This window comes from Rhinatrema bivittatum, chromosome 3, assembly GCF_901001135.1.
Source record: "Rhinatrema bivittatum chromosome 3, aRhiBiv1.1, whole genome shotgun sequence".
In the NCBI taxonomy this organism is placed as follows: domain Eukaryota; kingdom Metazoa; phylum Chordata; class Amphibia; order Gymnophiona; family Rhinatrematidae; genus Rhinatrema; species Rhinatrema bivittatum.
The window spans coordinates 287812699-287825103 of NC_042617.1; the positions used below are offsets into that span (position 1 = coordinate 287812699).

Here is a 12405-nt window from a genome sequence, read left to right on the forward strand (position 1 = left end):
TCCTTGCGGTACACCACTTAAAACCGCTCTCTCTTCAGAGAAGGTTCCATTTACCATCACACATTGTCTTCTGTCCGTCAACCAATTTGCAATCCAGGTCACCACCTCGGCACTCACTCCCAAGCTTCTCGTTTTATTGACCAGTCTCCTGTGCGGAACCGTATCAAAAGCTTTGCTGAAATCCAAGTATATGATATCGAGTGCTCTTCCTCGATCCAATTCCTTGGTTACCCAGTCAAAAAAGTCAATCAGATTTGTTTGACAGGATCTTCCCCTGGTGAATCCATGTTGCCTCTGGTCCATCAATTCTCCAGACTGTAGATAGTTCACTATTCTCTCTTTCAGCAGTGACTCCATTACTTTTCCCACCACCGAAGTGAGGCTAACCGGTCTGTAGTTGCCAGCCTCCTCCCTGTTCCCACTCTTGTGAAGCGGGACCACCACCGCTCTTCTCCAATCACTCGGCACCACTCCCGTTTCAAGGGATCTATTGAACAGGTCACACAGCGGACCCGCCAGAACATCTCTGAGCTCCCTCAATATCCTTGGATGAATCCCATCAGGCCCCATGGCTTTGTCCACTTTAAGGTTCTTTAGCTCTTCCCACACATTTTCTACTGTAAAAGGATTTTCATCTATTCCATTTCCTTCCAGTTTCTTGTTGTGTAGAGATGGTCCTTCTCCAGGGTCTTCTTTAGTGAACACAGAGCTGAAGTATTCGTTTAATATTTCTGCCATTTCTTCGTCTCTCTCCACACATTGATCATTATCACCTTTCAATTTCACTATACCACTTTGGACCTTTCTCTTTTCGCTGATGTATCTCCCCCTCCTTTTTTCTCCAGCCCAGCCTGTCTCATCACAACTCTCTCCAGCCCAGTCTATCTCTGGAAAGGACCTTAGTATCCTAAAAGGTTGTGTCTTAAAATATTCATCAGCCTTATCATTTCTTACCAATAATTTTTTTTTTAAATTTTAATAACAATAATAGAAATAATAAACAATAATGTACTGTGTTTCAGGTTGCACAATGCTAACTAAATGAAATTTGTGGGTGATGTTTCAGGGTGTGGTCGGTAACATTAAGAGTGGGAAGTCTGCGCTTGTCCATCGGTTCCTGACGGGATCATATGTGGGTTTGGAAGCACCAGATAGTAAGTATGGTACCTGACGTATGTGGCAGTGCCGCAGGATGCTTACATCTCTGTTTCAGTGTTATAAATCATTTGCCATCCAAAGACAAGTTAAATTTCCATGTCTCAGATGGCTCTGAGGAAACAAGAGCCATGAAAAGACACCAACCCAGCCAGCTATAGACCGATTGGCACTAGCCAATGGCAGCTCTGTTTTGAATATCTTAATGACTTCCCCTGACGCCAACTGGTTTTGTGAGAAGGAAACGTTTGACACAGTAGCATCATTAATACAAAAAGTCTCTAGTTTAAGATTGCGATCTGCCTTGTCTTCAGTGTCCTTTTTAGAACATGTTCTAAACTAAAAAAGAGAGTTACAAGGTTTCAGTGGTGTCTTGCTACCGTTCAGCACCCATTTCTTCTTGTGACAGTTTTAATTAAAAATGCATTATTTATAGAGCACCATCAGTATGCACGTGCTATACACGTTCATTCACTTTATTAGAATGTTCGTGCCCCAAGGAGCTAACAGTCTGAGTTTGAGCACAGTGAGGGTTTAGTAATTTGCTCAAGGTTATGCAGGCAGTTTCAGATAGAGGGACATGTTCAGGTTCTCCAGGTTTGCAGCTCTGTGCTTTGACCATTCTGTTATATTGCCAGCCCAATGAGATTCATGTTTTTTTAAGATTCCATCCTGGTTTTCAGCTCCCATTCCAGTGCATTCTGCTTGATAAGGACCAGACTGCATTGAGGCTGGGAGTTATAACGTTGGGTGGAAAAAGGAAGAACCAGGGAATTATGGACTAGTAGCGTAACACCAATACATGAAAAAATATTTGAACAAATCATCAGTTTACAAACACTCAGAGGCCAATATACTGTGCTGAACTTCATGCATACTCCAATTAAGGAGCGGACTGGGAGGGAACTTCCCAACCCGCTAGCCTGACCTTCCTTCCCCTTCCCCTATCCTGCCCTCCTCCTATCCCTATCCTAAATCCCCCCCAAATTCCTTGTCCTACCCTTTGCGCCTGCTTCTGAGCAGGAGCAAGTTACGAGTGCCGACACCGTGCCGGCACAGCGATCCCCTGGCACAGCAGCAAATGGCTGCTGTGCCGGGTGCCTTTAGCCTCGCCCCACCCCCAGACCGCCCCGCCCTGCCCCCCCAGACCTCCCCTTTGAAAATTGGCCCGGTGCGCGTAAGGCCCAGCCACGTGCCTAAACCCCCAGGTTTCTCACGCGTAAGTCTTAAAATCCAGCCCATTATTTGCCATTTTTGAATGTGAAGCAGCTTTTGTGCAATTTTGCACTGCTGAGTACATTGGCCTATTAGATAGGACTTCCTTCTGGCAAGAAATGCAATAAAGATGGGAGCCTTATTCACTATGGAGTACATTTTCAAAAGCATAATCAATATTTGTGTGTGTAAAATAAGGAGTGATGCACGTAAATTGGCTGTATACGCTTAAGTGTATTTTCAGTTGCCTCAAAATCTGTTTGTATTTCATAGTACAAATAAATGTGGCTGCATTAATAAGAGGCATTCCGTATGTGTTTCAGGGGTGTCTTATGAATTTACATGCATAATCCTGAATTTTCAAAAGTTGTGCATGTAAATGACATGCTCTTTAGGGACATACATTTATACCCCCATTTGCAACAGTTAAAGTTGTGCATGTATATTTAGCAGCATAACAACTTGATATTCAAACTCAATATATGTGTGATACTTCTGCTTGAAAATCAGATTGGTTTTATATGTTTGAAATTATGAACGTAACTTTACAGTTAGGCACACAATTGACAGTATGCTCTTATGTGTTCTCCACTCCTTCTGCTTCATTCCCCTTCTCCTTCCTCTCTTGTTTGTTCATTTCTGTGAACCAGCTCCATAATTTTCCTGCCTGGTAACAGCCACCCACTCCTGTGCTGCATGAGATTTAGTTGATGCACATAAGTGCAGTGCCAGATAACATGACCAAGAAAAAAAGTTTCTGTTGAGAAAAGATTTCTCTAATTTTTCCCAGACAGTTTTTAATAAAAAATCAACTAATTATTGGATTTTATTATTCAGTACAGCACAGCATTTTCATCTCAAGCACAGCAGGGTTATGAGTGCTGAAAGATGGAAGCTGGGATGTGACTGGCTGATGAAGCTGCTTTTTATGATGTCACACTTTACTTGGAATGATCTTAAATGCTATTTAGATGAGAGCTATGATGTTATTGACTGATGAAGATACTCTGTGATGCTGTATTTGAACTGGAATAGTCATATTAAAGAAATGATGTGGCATCCTACATTTAAAATGATAAATAGTGTTTTGCAGGAGATATATTTTAGATTATTTATTAACCTGTTTCCATTTATGTATTGTATATTACATTTTCTCAGGGGAGGTATTTTGTCAGGTTCCAGAATGCCCATTAATGGCATGCTAGGGTATTGATTCAGTATTGGTTCAGAGGGAAGAGTGCTTCTAATATCATACTGGCACAATGGACCAGTACTGGCAGGGCTGGCTTTTGGGGTGTGTGACCTGTGCAGTCGCACAGAAGACCAAAAACCTAGAGGGTACCAGCGCCTCCTCCCGTTGGGCCAAAGAAAAACCAATGTCCCAATAGGGCCTGTGGAGCCGAAGAAGAGTTGCTGCCACCTCCCACCACCCCTCATGCCTGAGGGGTGAAAAAGATTTGTTGCCTAGTGTTACCCTTTCCTGAACAGTCCATGGGGTTGATATGCTGCTGCCTCTGCTGACAGGACAGATGCACTGGGGACCCAGCACTTCTGAATGCTGTTTCCTGCCACCTGCACCTCTTCTTTCCATTTAGTACACTGTTTGAATGCATGTGTGTGTGAGAGAGAGAGATATGCTAGCAGCAAGAAGCAGTATGAAGGAGTATTGAGCCCAGGGCTGGATTTACACATTTCTACACCCTAGGCCAAAGCACAATTCTGCGCCCCCTCCCCCTCAAAAGTTGATTTATAATTTTCAATTTAATATGTAATAGTTTATTTTTGAAACATGTAAGCACTTAATACAATGTTTATAATCTTTGAACCATATATTTTTAATCCAAAACTACACTACTGCACTACTTATGAAATTGTATAACATTAACACATACAAAAAAACCTTTCCATCGAATTTCTTCAAGTCATCTTAAATATCTACTAGAAAAGGCTTCAATTGTTTCATTGAAGTCGACAGATCTTGTTAAATCTGCTTCAATGCAAAGAAGTGCAAGGGCATTCAGCTTATTTTGCTGCATCGTAGATCTTAAATGATTCTTGATTCTTTTCAGAGAAGAAAAAGACCTTTCAGCCGAGGAATTCGTCACTGGCGTGCAAAAAAACGAACATTCTTAATAAAATGTCAACTTTTGGATAAACTGTTTGTAGTCCTTTTTCTTGTAGCCACTTGCAAAGTGCTAAGGGGTTTTTAGTCCCAATGTTGCAATCAGTTATGTTTGATTTCAGTTGGACAAGTTCATCGCATAGAGCGGGTTCCAGATCATCTTTGAAAATCAAAAGCAGTTTTCTTCCTCCTTCTTCAAGTTCAGGAGAAGTCAGCGACCAGAATGTTGTAATAGCACCAAATCTTTCACCAAATTCTTTGTAAGCAACTGACCTTTTCTCAAGTTCTACTTTAAGGTTAACTATCATTAGAAATGTATTGATTCGGATGTTGTCACGCCTGCTTAAACGAACTTCACCATCACGTGTCTCATCAGATTGAAGTTTCCTGAGAATCGAATGCTTTTCATCGAGCTCATATACTTTCTTTTCAGAAATGTTGAGAGTTTTTTCCTCATATAAATCAAACTGTTCTCACAGTTCTATCAAGAACTTTACTAGTGATTGGAGAACTTCGGCAACTTCCAGAACATCAATTTCCACATTTTGCACATACTTGTTCACTTGGTGTAATCTGAGCAGCACCGTTCCCCAAAACTGTGCCATGAACAATGTTTCAAGTCTTCGCAGCTTGATGAGCACACCTCCAGCTTCTGCTCGAGTTCTTGATTTTTGGGTTTTGTCATTTTCGAGGTATTTCAGAGCATCTATGATGGCAAACCAATCTTCTTTCAGTGCCCTACAGGCATCATATCTTGCCAACCATCATGTAGTGGAGAGGCTTTTTGCAGTGAGGGTGCTATTTTTCTTCAATGCTTCCCACCTCGCTGGAGATGTAGAAAAGTAATTATAAAGCTCTTGAAGCAAATTGAAAAACGATGTGGCTTCAGTGCAACGATCAACAGCATGCATACCCACTAAATTTAACGAGTGTCCTGCACAGGGTATGAAGGATGCAAGAGGACAAACTTCGAGTATTCTAGCCTGAAGACCTGAATAAACACCAGCCATATTAGCTGCATTGTCATATGATTGTCCACAACATTTCAAAATATCAAGGTGGAGATCTTTTAAAGCCTTAGTTACCGCTTCAAACATTTCATGGTCTTTGTGACCAACCTTAGGTAAAAACTTGATGAATCTTTCAACAGGTTCCCCATTTTCCTTAACATAATGCAAGATAAATGACAGCTGATCCACATGCGAGATATCAGGAGTTGAATCCACAACAAGGGAATAGTACTTTAATATTTTAGCTTCTTCAGTAATATGGGTCAGTACTTTCTTAGCTAAGAGCTCGATGAACTCATTACAAATAGTTGATGAGAGGTACAATGTCTGTCCACTACCTGGATTTCCAAATCTCCTGATGTGATCAGCCAAAAATGGATCAAACGCAGAAATTGTTTCCAGCATCATCATATAATTGCCATTATTATTCAAACCAAATATTTCATTTGAACCTCTAAATGGCGAACCACGAGAAGCTAGAGCTTTTATGACTACTACGACTCTGTATAACACATTTTTCCAGTAGTCAATTTCTTGATCAAGCATTTTAGTTAGCTGCAGATCAATTCTTCCCAGTTTGGCTCCTCTTTGCTTTAAAGTAAGGATGTTATTTCTGTGACTAACAGAATTTTTGTGTTCCTTCAGTCTAGACGAAATGTTCTTCCTGTGTATCACCATTTACCAGTTTGCGGCTGAAGTAACTGCCATTAAATTGTTGCGTTTGTGCCTCTTCTTGCCCCTCGCTTCACCCTCTTTACCTTGGGAGCGACTCCCTTCGGCTCTGATGGACAGTTGCAACCGCGGCTTCTCTCTGCCTCTTGGTCCTGGTGTCCCCAGGCTGGCTTGACACTACGGATCCGCCATGTTCCTGATGATGTAGGGGTGTGCGCGCGCTCGCTCCAGACTTGTACCAGCAAGGGCACAAACCTCGGGGGCGCCCCCCCGTAGTGACGTCATCAATTTCCACTTTAAAAGGTCTTTGCTAACCTCTAACGAGTTAGCAAGGAACTCCAACAGGACTTGCTTCGGCAGTTCACGATACTTGCAACAATGATCCGAGTCAGCCTGGGGAACCCGTCCCCACTGCTCGGCCTTTTCAAACGTACTAGGAGTACCCACTCCACGGGGGCTTCGCTTTCTATTCTTGATTTCAGATTGCCGGAATACTCAGAAGACTCCTCATTGCCTGGAAGCAATCGCGGACGTGAACACAGTGAGTTCTATTATACATAGGAATCGGTACTCGCTCCACGAGGGCCTACATTCCTATAGCTCTGAAGACTCCCTTCCGTCCAAGACGTTATCACAGGTATGGAGATCGAGAGTTAGATTGGCAAGATTGCAGATAGGAACTGGTACTCGCTCCACGAGGGCCCATGTTCCTAGAATCCTTTACACACTCTCTTCTACGCTAGAAGCCATTTCATATACAGCTATTGTGAGTTCTTATTACAGACTGTGTAGAGGTACCAGTGCTCGCCTACGGCTCCTGTACCTGAATATACTGAAGACTCTCTGTGGCATAGAGACCATTGCAGACATCTACTATTGTGAGTGTACCATCTTGTATCCAGTATACCCTGTCTACTCACTCCTTCTAGTCTTTCTCTACAGCTCAGCGACCCAGAGATTACATTCCAGTATCAGAAGGACTTCAGGCCTACCGGACACCTTGACTCTCTACTGCCACCTCTGATGGTCCAGCTTCCAGCTTAATAAAGAACTATTTGTGTTTACTTCATATTCTAGCCTAGCCGGTGATTCCTCTCAGGATCTCCTCCTGGGGGCGCTGTCATCTGCCATCGGTCCAGGGATTGACCATTTCCTCCTAGTGGTCATTCCTTACACTACTATCACTCTGTGGGAGCCAACCACTACAGACCACTAGCACCGCTCACAGAAGTATTATATAGACAACTACCTTCTCTTTCTTTGGGACTTGCCAGCAGCCTATATATAACAGATTGCTACTCCGTAGCGGAGGCATGATTGATTGCTATCTCAATAGCGAAGTACAATATCCTATTGTTAGCTCTTCTCCTCAGAAGAATATCATAGAACAGATTGCCAACTCCTCTTGCTACCTTCCTTTCTTACAGGAACATCTAACAGTAATTCGCTACAGATTACTAACTCTGCCCTCCTGACGGGGTCAGCACTACAGATATCCTCCCTTCTGGAGGAGCAGATCATGACAGATTGCTACTCCTCCTCCTTTCAAGAGAAAAGCAGAACAGTTGCTACTCCACCCTCCTGGTGGGGTGAGTGACAGCAGGTTGCTGACTCCTCCCCCCTGGAGGAGGAGAGCACTAACAGATTGCTACTCCTTTCCTCTGGAGGAGGAGAGCGCTAACATATTGCTAACTCCAGTGAATCCGGCTGTAAATATATGGAATACATTTTACTCCAGTGAATCCGGCTGAAAATATTTGGAACACATTTAACTCCAGTGAATTCTGCTTCAACAAAAGAACTGGAGAAGCAGTACTCCTGGGGATTCAGCTCAAGGTATTGGATGTTTGTAGCCCATGGACCCGGCTCACCTTTCTGCATTGCAGGCTATCCCGAGCCTGGCTCAACGCCTTTCAGAACAGCAAGAAACCCTGGAGAAACTTACTGCAGCCTTTCACCAGCTTCGTACACAGAAGGCACAAAGCACAGCTTCTATACAAGAAAATCAGTTACCAGAGATAACGTTTAAATCTGATGTTCTACTGGCGGCGCCTGTTCGATTCTCCGGAGAACTCCAGAAGACTCGAGGCTTCCTGAACCAGTGCAGCTTACACGTCACTCTACAACCTTCATTGTTTCCCACAAGTCTCTCCAAGACCAGCTACATTCTGTCTTATTTGGATGGGAGAGCCTTTTCATGGGCTTCTACCTTGTGGGCATATAAGGATCCTATCTTGCAGGACATAGAAGGATTTATGGACTTGTTTAAATCCGTACTTGATGACACTGCTCGTATGTCTGTTGCTGGATTTGCTTTGGTGGACTTAAAGCAAGGCAACAGATCTCTGGCGGAATTTACCATTGAATTTAAAATTCTAGCAGCAGAGCTGCACTGGGACCCCAGATGTCTGAAGACACTCTTTTGCAGAGGCCTGGACACTCGCTTAAAGGATGAGTTGGCTGCTCGTCAGACACCTGACTCGCTGGAAGAACTGATATCCTTAGCCACTCGGATTGACTGGCGGCTCCGAGACAAGGTGAAGGAAATCCGGCCTAAGGTATTACCTAGGTTAAAACCAACCAGTGCTCCAGCACCAACAAGGTGAACAGCACCTCCTGCTATAGAGAAGAACGAACTGAAGGAATCTGGTCGTGGACACTTGATGTTTAAAGAGAGAAGATATAGAAGGAAGACCGGCCTGTTCATATACTGTGGTCAGCCAGGCCATGATGTTTCTCTTTGCCCTAGTCGTCTGGAAAACGGACAAGCCTGAGTCCCGCGGGAGGACTGTTCTTGGGCTATACAGCAATATCTCCTCCACTCTCTCATCCAGTCTCGATGAACTTTGAACAGCGACGGTTCGAACCTCTGCCCTGAAGGACTCAGGGGCAAGAGTCAATTACCATCTCAGATGTTTTGTGGAATACCTGAGGAGTCCATGTGGTAAATTTGAAGATCCCATATTGTATCATACTATGAGGTGGGCCTTGGACGATTCTTTTCACCACCACTTCTTTTGAGGATCTTATCAACATCACCAGCAGTTTTTCTAAATCCTGGTGGTAGTTATAGCGGTTGCTATGCATGCCATAGCTAGGTGGCACTCTTCATCTACAATGTCTTCTTGGATTACAAATTATCAGGTCGATACTGTAAGACCGCGTTAGAAAGAGTGCGGCAGTGCCGGGCGCACCCTCGTTCCCCGCACGCACAGTTCTCTTTACATACCGCTCGATACTCTATGTAAATTGCTTGCAAATGCAAGCTGCGTCTGCGAAGCGTTAGGGAAGCGTTAGGCCCGCGCAACCAATTTTACTGTAAAGGCGCTTAATACAGCGCCTATACAGTATCCTGGGAGCGCTGGTACCTGTCATTTCAAATGTCATTTCAACTGACATTTGAAATGACAGGTACCAGGAAGTGGATGGTTCCCCCCCTCCCGAAGCAAGGCGCAGGGCGAAAATTAAAACAAAAGGGAATAAAGTGTAAAAAAAAAAGTAAACTTACTGGCGGGAACTGGCGGGCGCGCGTTCGATCCAGGCGGCGGCGGGAGCCGGCGGGCGGGTGGGCGCACGTTCGATCCAGGCGGCGGCGGGCAGGTGGGCGCTCGTTCATCCAGGCGGCAGCAGAGGCGGGAGCCGGCGGGCGCGCGTTTGATCCAGGCGGTGGCGAGAGCCGGCGGGCGGGTGGGCGTGCTTTCGATCCAGGCCGCGGCGGGAGCTGGCGGGCGGGTGGGCGTGCATTCATGCAGGCGGAGGGAGCCGGCGGCGAAAGCGGCCTCCGGCAGCCCCCGCCGGCAGTGAATGAATGCACGCCTGTGTACGCCCGTGCGATTTCGGCGCTCAGCTCCCACCGCCGCCGCCTGGATGAACGGGCGCCCACCTGCCCGCCGCCGCCTGGATCAAACGCGCGCCCACCTGCCCGCCGGCTCCCGCTGTGGCCTGGATCGAACGCGCGCCCACCCGCCCGCCGGCTCCCACCGCCGCCTGGATGAACGGGCGCCCGCCAGCTCCCGCTGCCGCCGCCTGGATGAACGGGCACCCACCCGCCCGCCGGCTCCTGCCGCCACCTCGATGACCGCACTTCCACCCGTGTGGAGATGGGGGATTCAGAAAGTGACAGGTATTTATCTATATATATATATATATATATATATATATATATATATATATAACAACTTTATGGTGCAGTCCGGTACGTAGCTGTTCGAACACCACACTAACACCAGGTAGAGGGTAGGCGGTAAACTAACAGGTTAAGGACGCGGCAAAATAGCGGGTTACAAAGGAGATAATCGGAGCGCGCGTCACAGTATCGGAGAGGAATAGCTAATTCGTTCATTAAATAGCTAATTCGTTCATTTACATGTCATATACATGCTGGGTGCGGAAAGGGTTACGCGTCGGTTTCAAGAAGCGTTAAGGACGCGTGAAACTGGAGACTATATCGCAGGATCGCCTTACGCGTCCGAATTGTGCGCCCACAGCGGGTTACAGACGGGGAATCTCCAATCGCACGTTACAGTATCGAGCTGTGAGAAAATTACTACATTCTACCTACCTGGAAGTTGTGCTGAAGGACTACAGCACTGTTGATTCCGAAGTAGAAGTCATCTCTACCTCTCAATTTTGTGTTGGTCCACTCGGAGGTCATGCTGGAGGTTTACAGCACTGCTGATTCTGAAGTAAGAAGACATCCCTAGCTACCAGTATTTCGATTGGCCTACTCTGAAGTCGTGCTGTGGTTACAGCACTGTTTGATTCTGAAGAAGAAGAAATCTCTATTTCATCAACTTTACTTAAAGATTACTCGGAAGTTGTACCCATAATCTATGGCACTGGATGATTCTGAGGAAAGAAGAAGATGTTTCAACTCATCAACTTCTTTGGATCATTCGGAAGTCGTGCTGGGAGTTTACAGCACTGTTTGATTCTGAAGATGAAGATTTATCCATCCATCAGCTGTTCGTTTTGCTGGTATTATCAACATCTCTCTTCCTGCATCCTGCGGAAGAGCCACATCAGAAGTGGATATTGGACCAATTTCTATATCCCCACTTCCACTGAAACCTCAGTGATGTCCCCGGCAGCCCTCTCATTGCTGCTGTCGTCATTATTCATTCTACAGATTCTTCACATCTACATCTATCTGTGTTATATCAACTTGAACTCAAGACTTGGATGCTTGAACAGAGACTGAACTTGTTTGCCTGAAAAGGCTTCGACCCCAAAACCATCTTTGGGATCCTTAGACCTATTGGATAAGAGATGCTCATCAGTTCCACCTCGCGCATCTCTGGTACATAAATTGGTACCTGAAGAGGAGATCGCCCTTTGAAGGGGGGTACTGTTGCGTTCATGCCTCTTCTCGCCCCTCACTCCACCCTCTTTACCTTGGGAGCGACTCCCTTCGGCTCTGATGGACAGTTGCAGCCGCGGCTTCTCTCTGCCTCTTGGTCCCGGTATCCCCGGGCTGGCTTGACGCTACGGATCCGCCATGTTCCTGATGACGTAAGGGCGCGCGCGCTCCAGACTTGTACCAGCAAGGGCGCGAACCTCGGGGGCGTCCCCCCGTGGTGACTTCATCAATTTCCACTTTAAAAGGTCTTTGTTTGCTAACCTCTAACGAGTTGCTACTCCGCCCTCCTGGTGGGGTGAATGACAGCAGATTGCTGACTCTTCCCCCCTGGAGGAGGAGAGCACTAACAGATTGCTACTCCTTCCCTCGGGAGGAGGAGGGCGCTAACATAAATGACCAGCTCCTGTCGCCATACTGCCTCCTCGACTTTGAGAAATCTGCATTTTTATTCTGATTCAGCCCATATTGTGATGCATAATCATGTAATTCTTTGTTGATGATCCAACTTGCTGGATCTGGGTCGTAAGAAAATTCTTGAGGCTGTTGGGTTGCAGAAGAAGGAGGCTGCGATGTTGAGGCCAGCGGAAGTTCAGCGAGTAGAAGCTCCTCTTGATGTACATCTACATATTGTGCAGCTTCTGAAACTTCCTCATTGTTTTCATTGCATTCTTCCATTACATCTCCATTTTCTTCAGTATCTTCAATAAAATCTTGTTCTTGTGACTGAATTTCAGAATTTCCATGCTGGAAAGTTGATGACAGCCATTGTTTCAAGACTTCGCTGCTTTTCTTTTCATCCTGCTCTGTCAATTTTCCTCTCTTTCTGAATTCTGCCCCAGATGGTCATTTTTTTGACTGATTCATTTCCACTC

The 12405-nt window shown here is 45.5% G+C and overlaps 1 protein-coding gene across 1 annotated transcript in view; it reads left to right on the forward strand.

Annotated features, from left to right (window-relative positions):
• Positions 1 to 12405, forward strand: part of AGAP2 (ArfGAP with GTPase domain, ankyrin repeat and PH domain 2) — a 394548-nt gene that overhangs the window by 188042 nt on the left and 194101 nt on the right. Inside the window, exon 3 of the mRNA XM_029594907.1 lies at positions 1067 to 1154. Within this exon, the coding sequence (XP_029450767.1) occupies positions 1067 to 1154 (88 nt within the window). The remainder of the gene's footprint in view (positions 1 to 1066; positions 1155 to 12405) is intronic.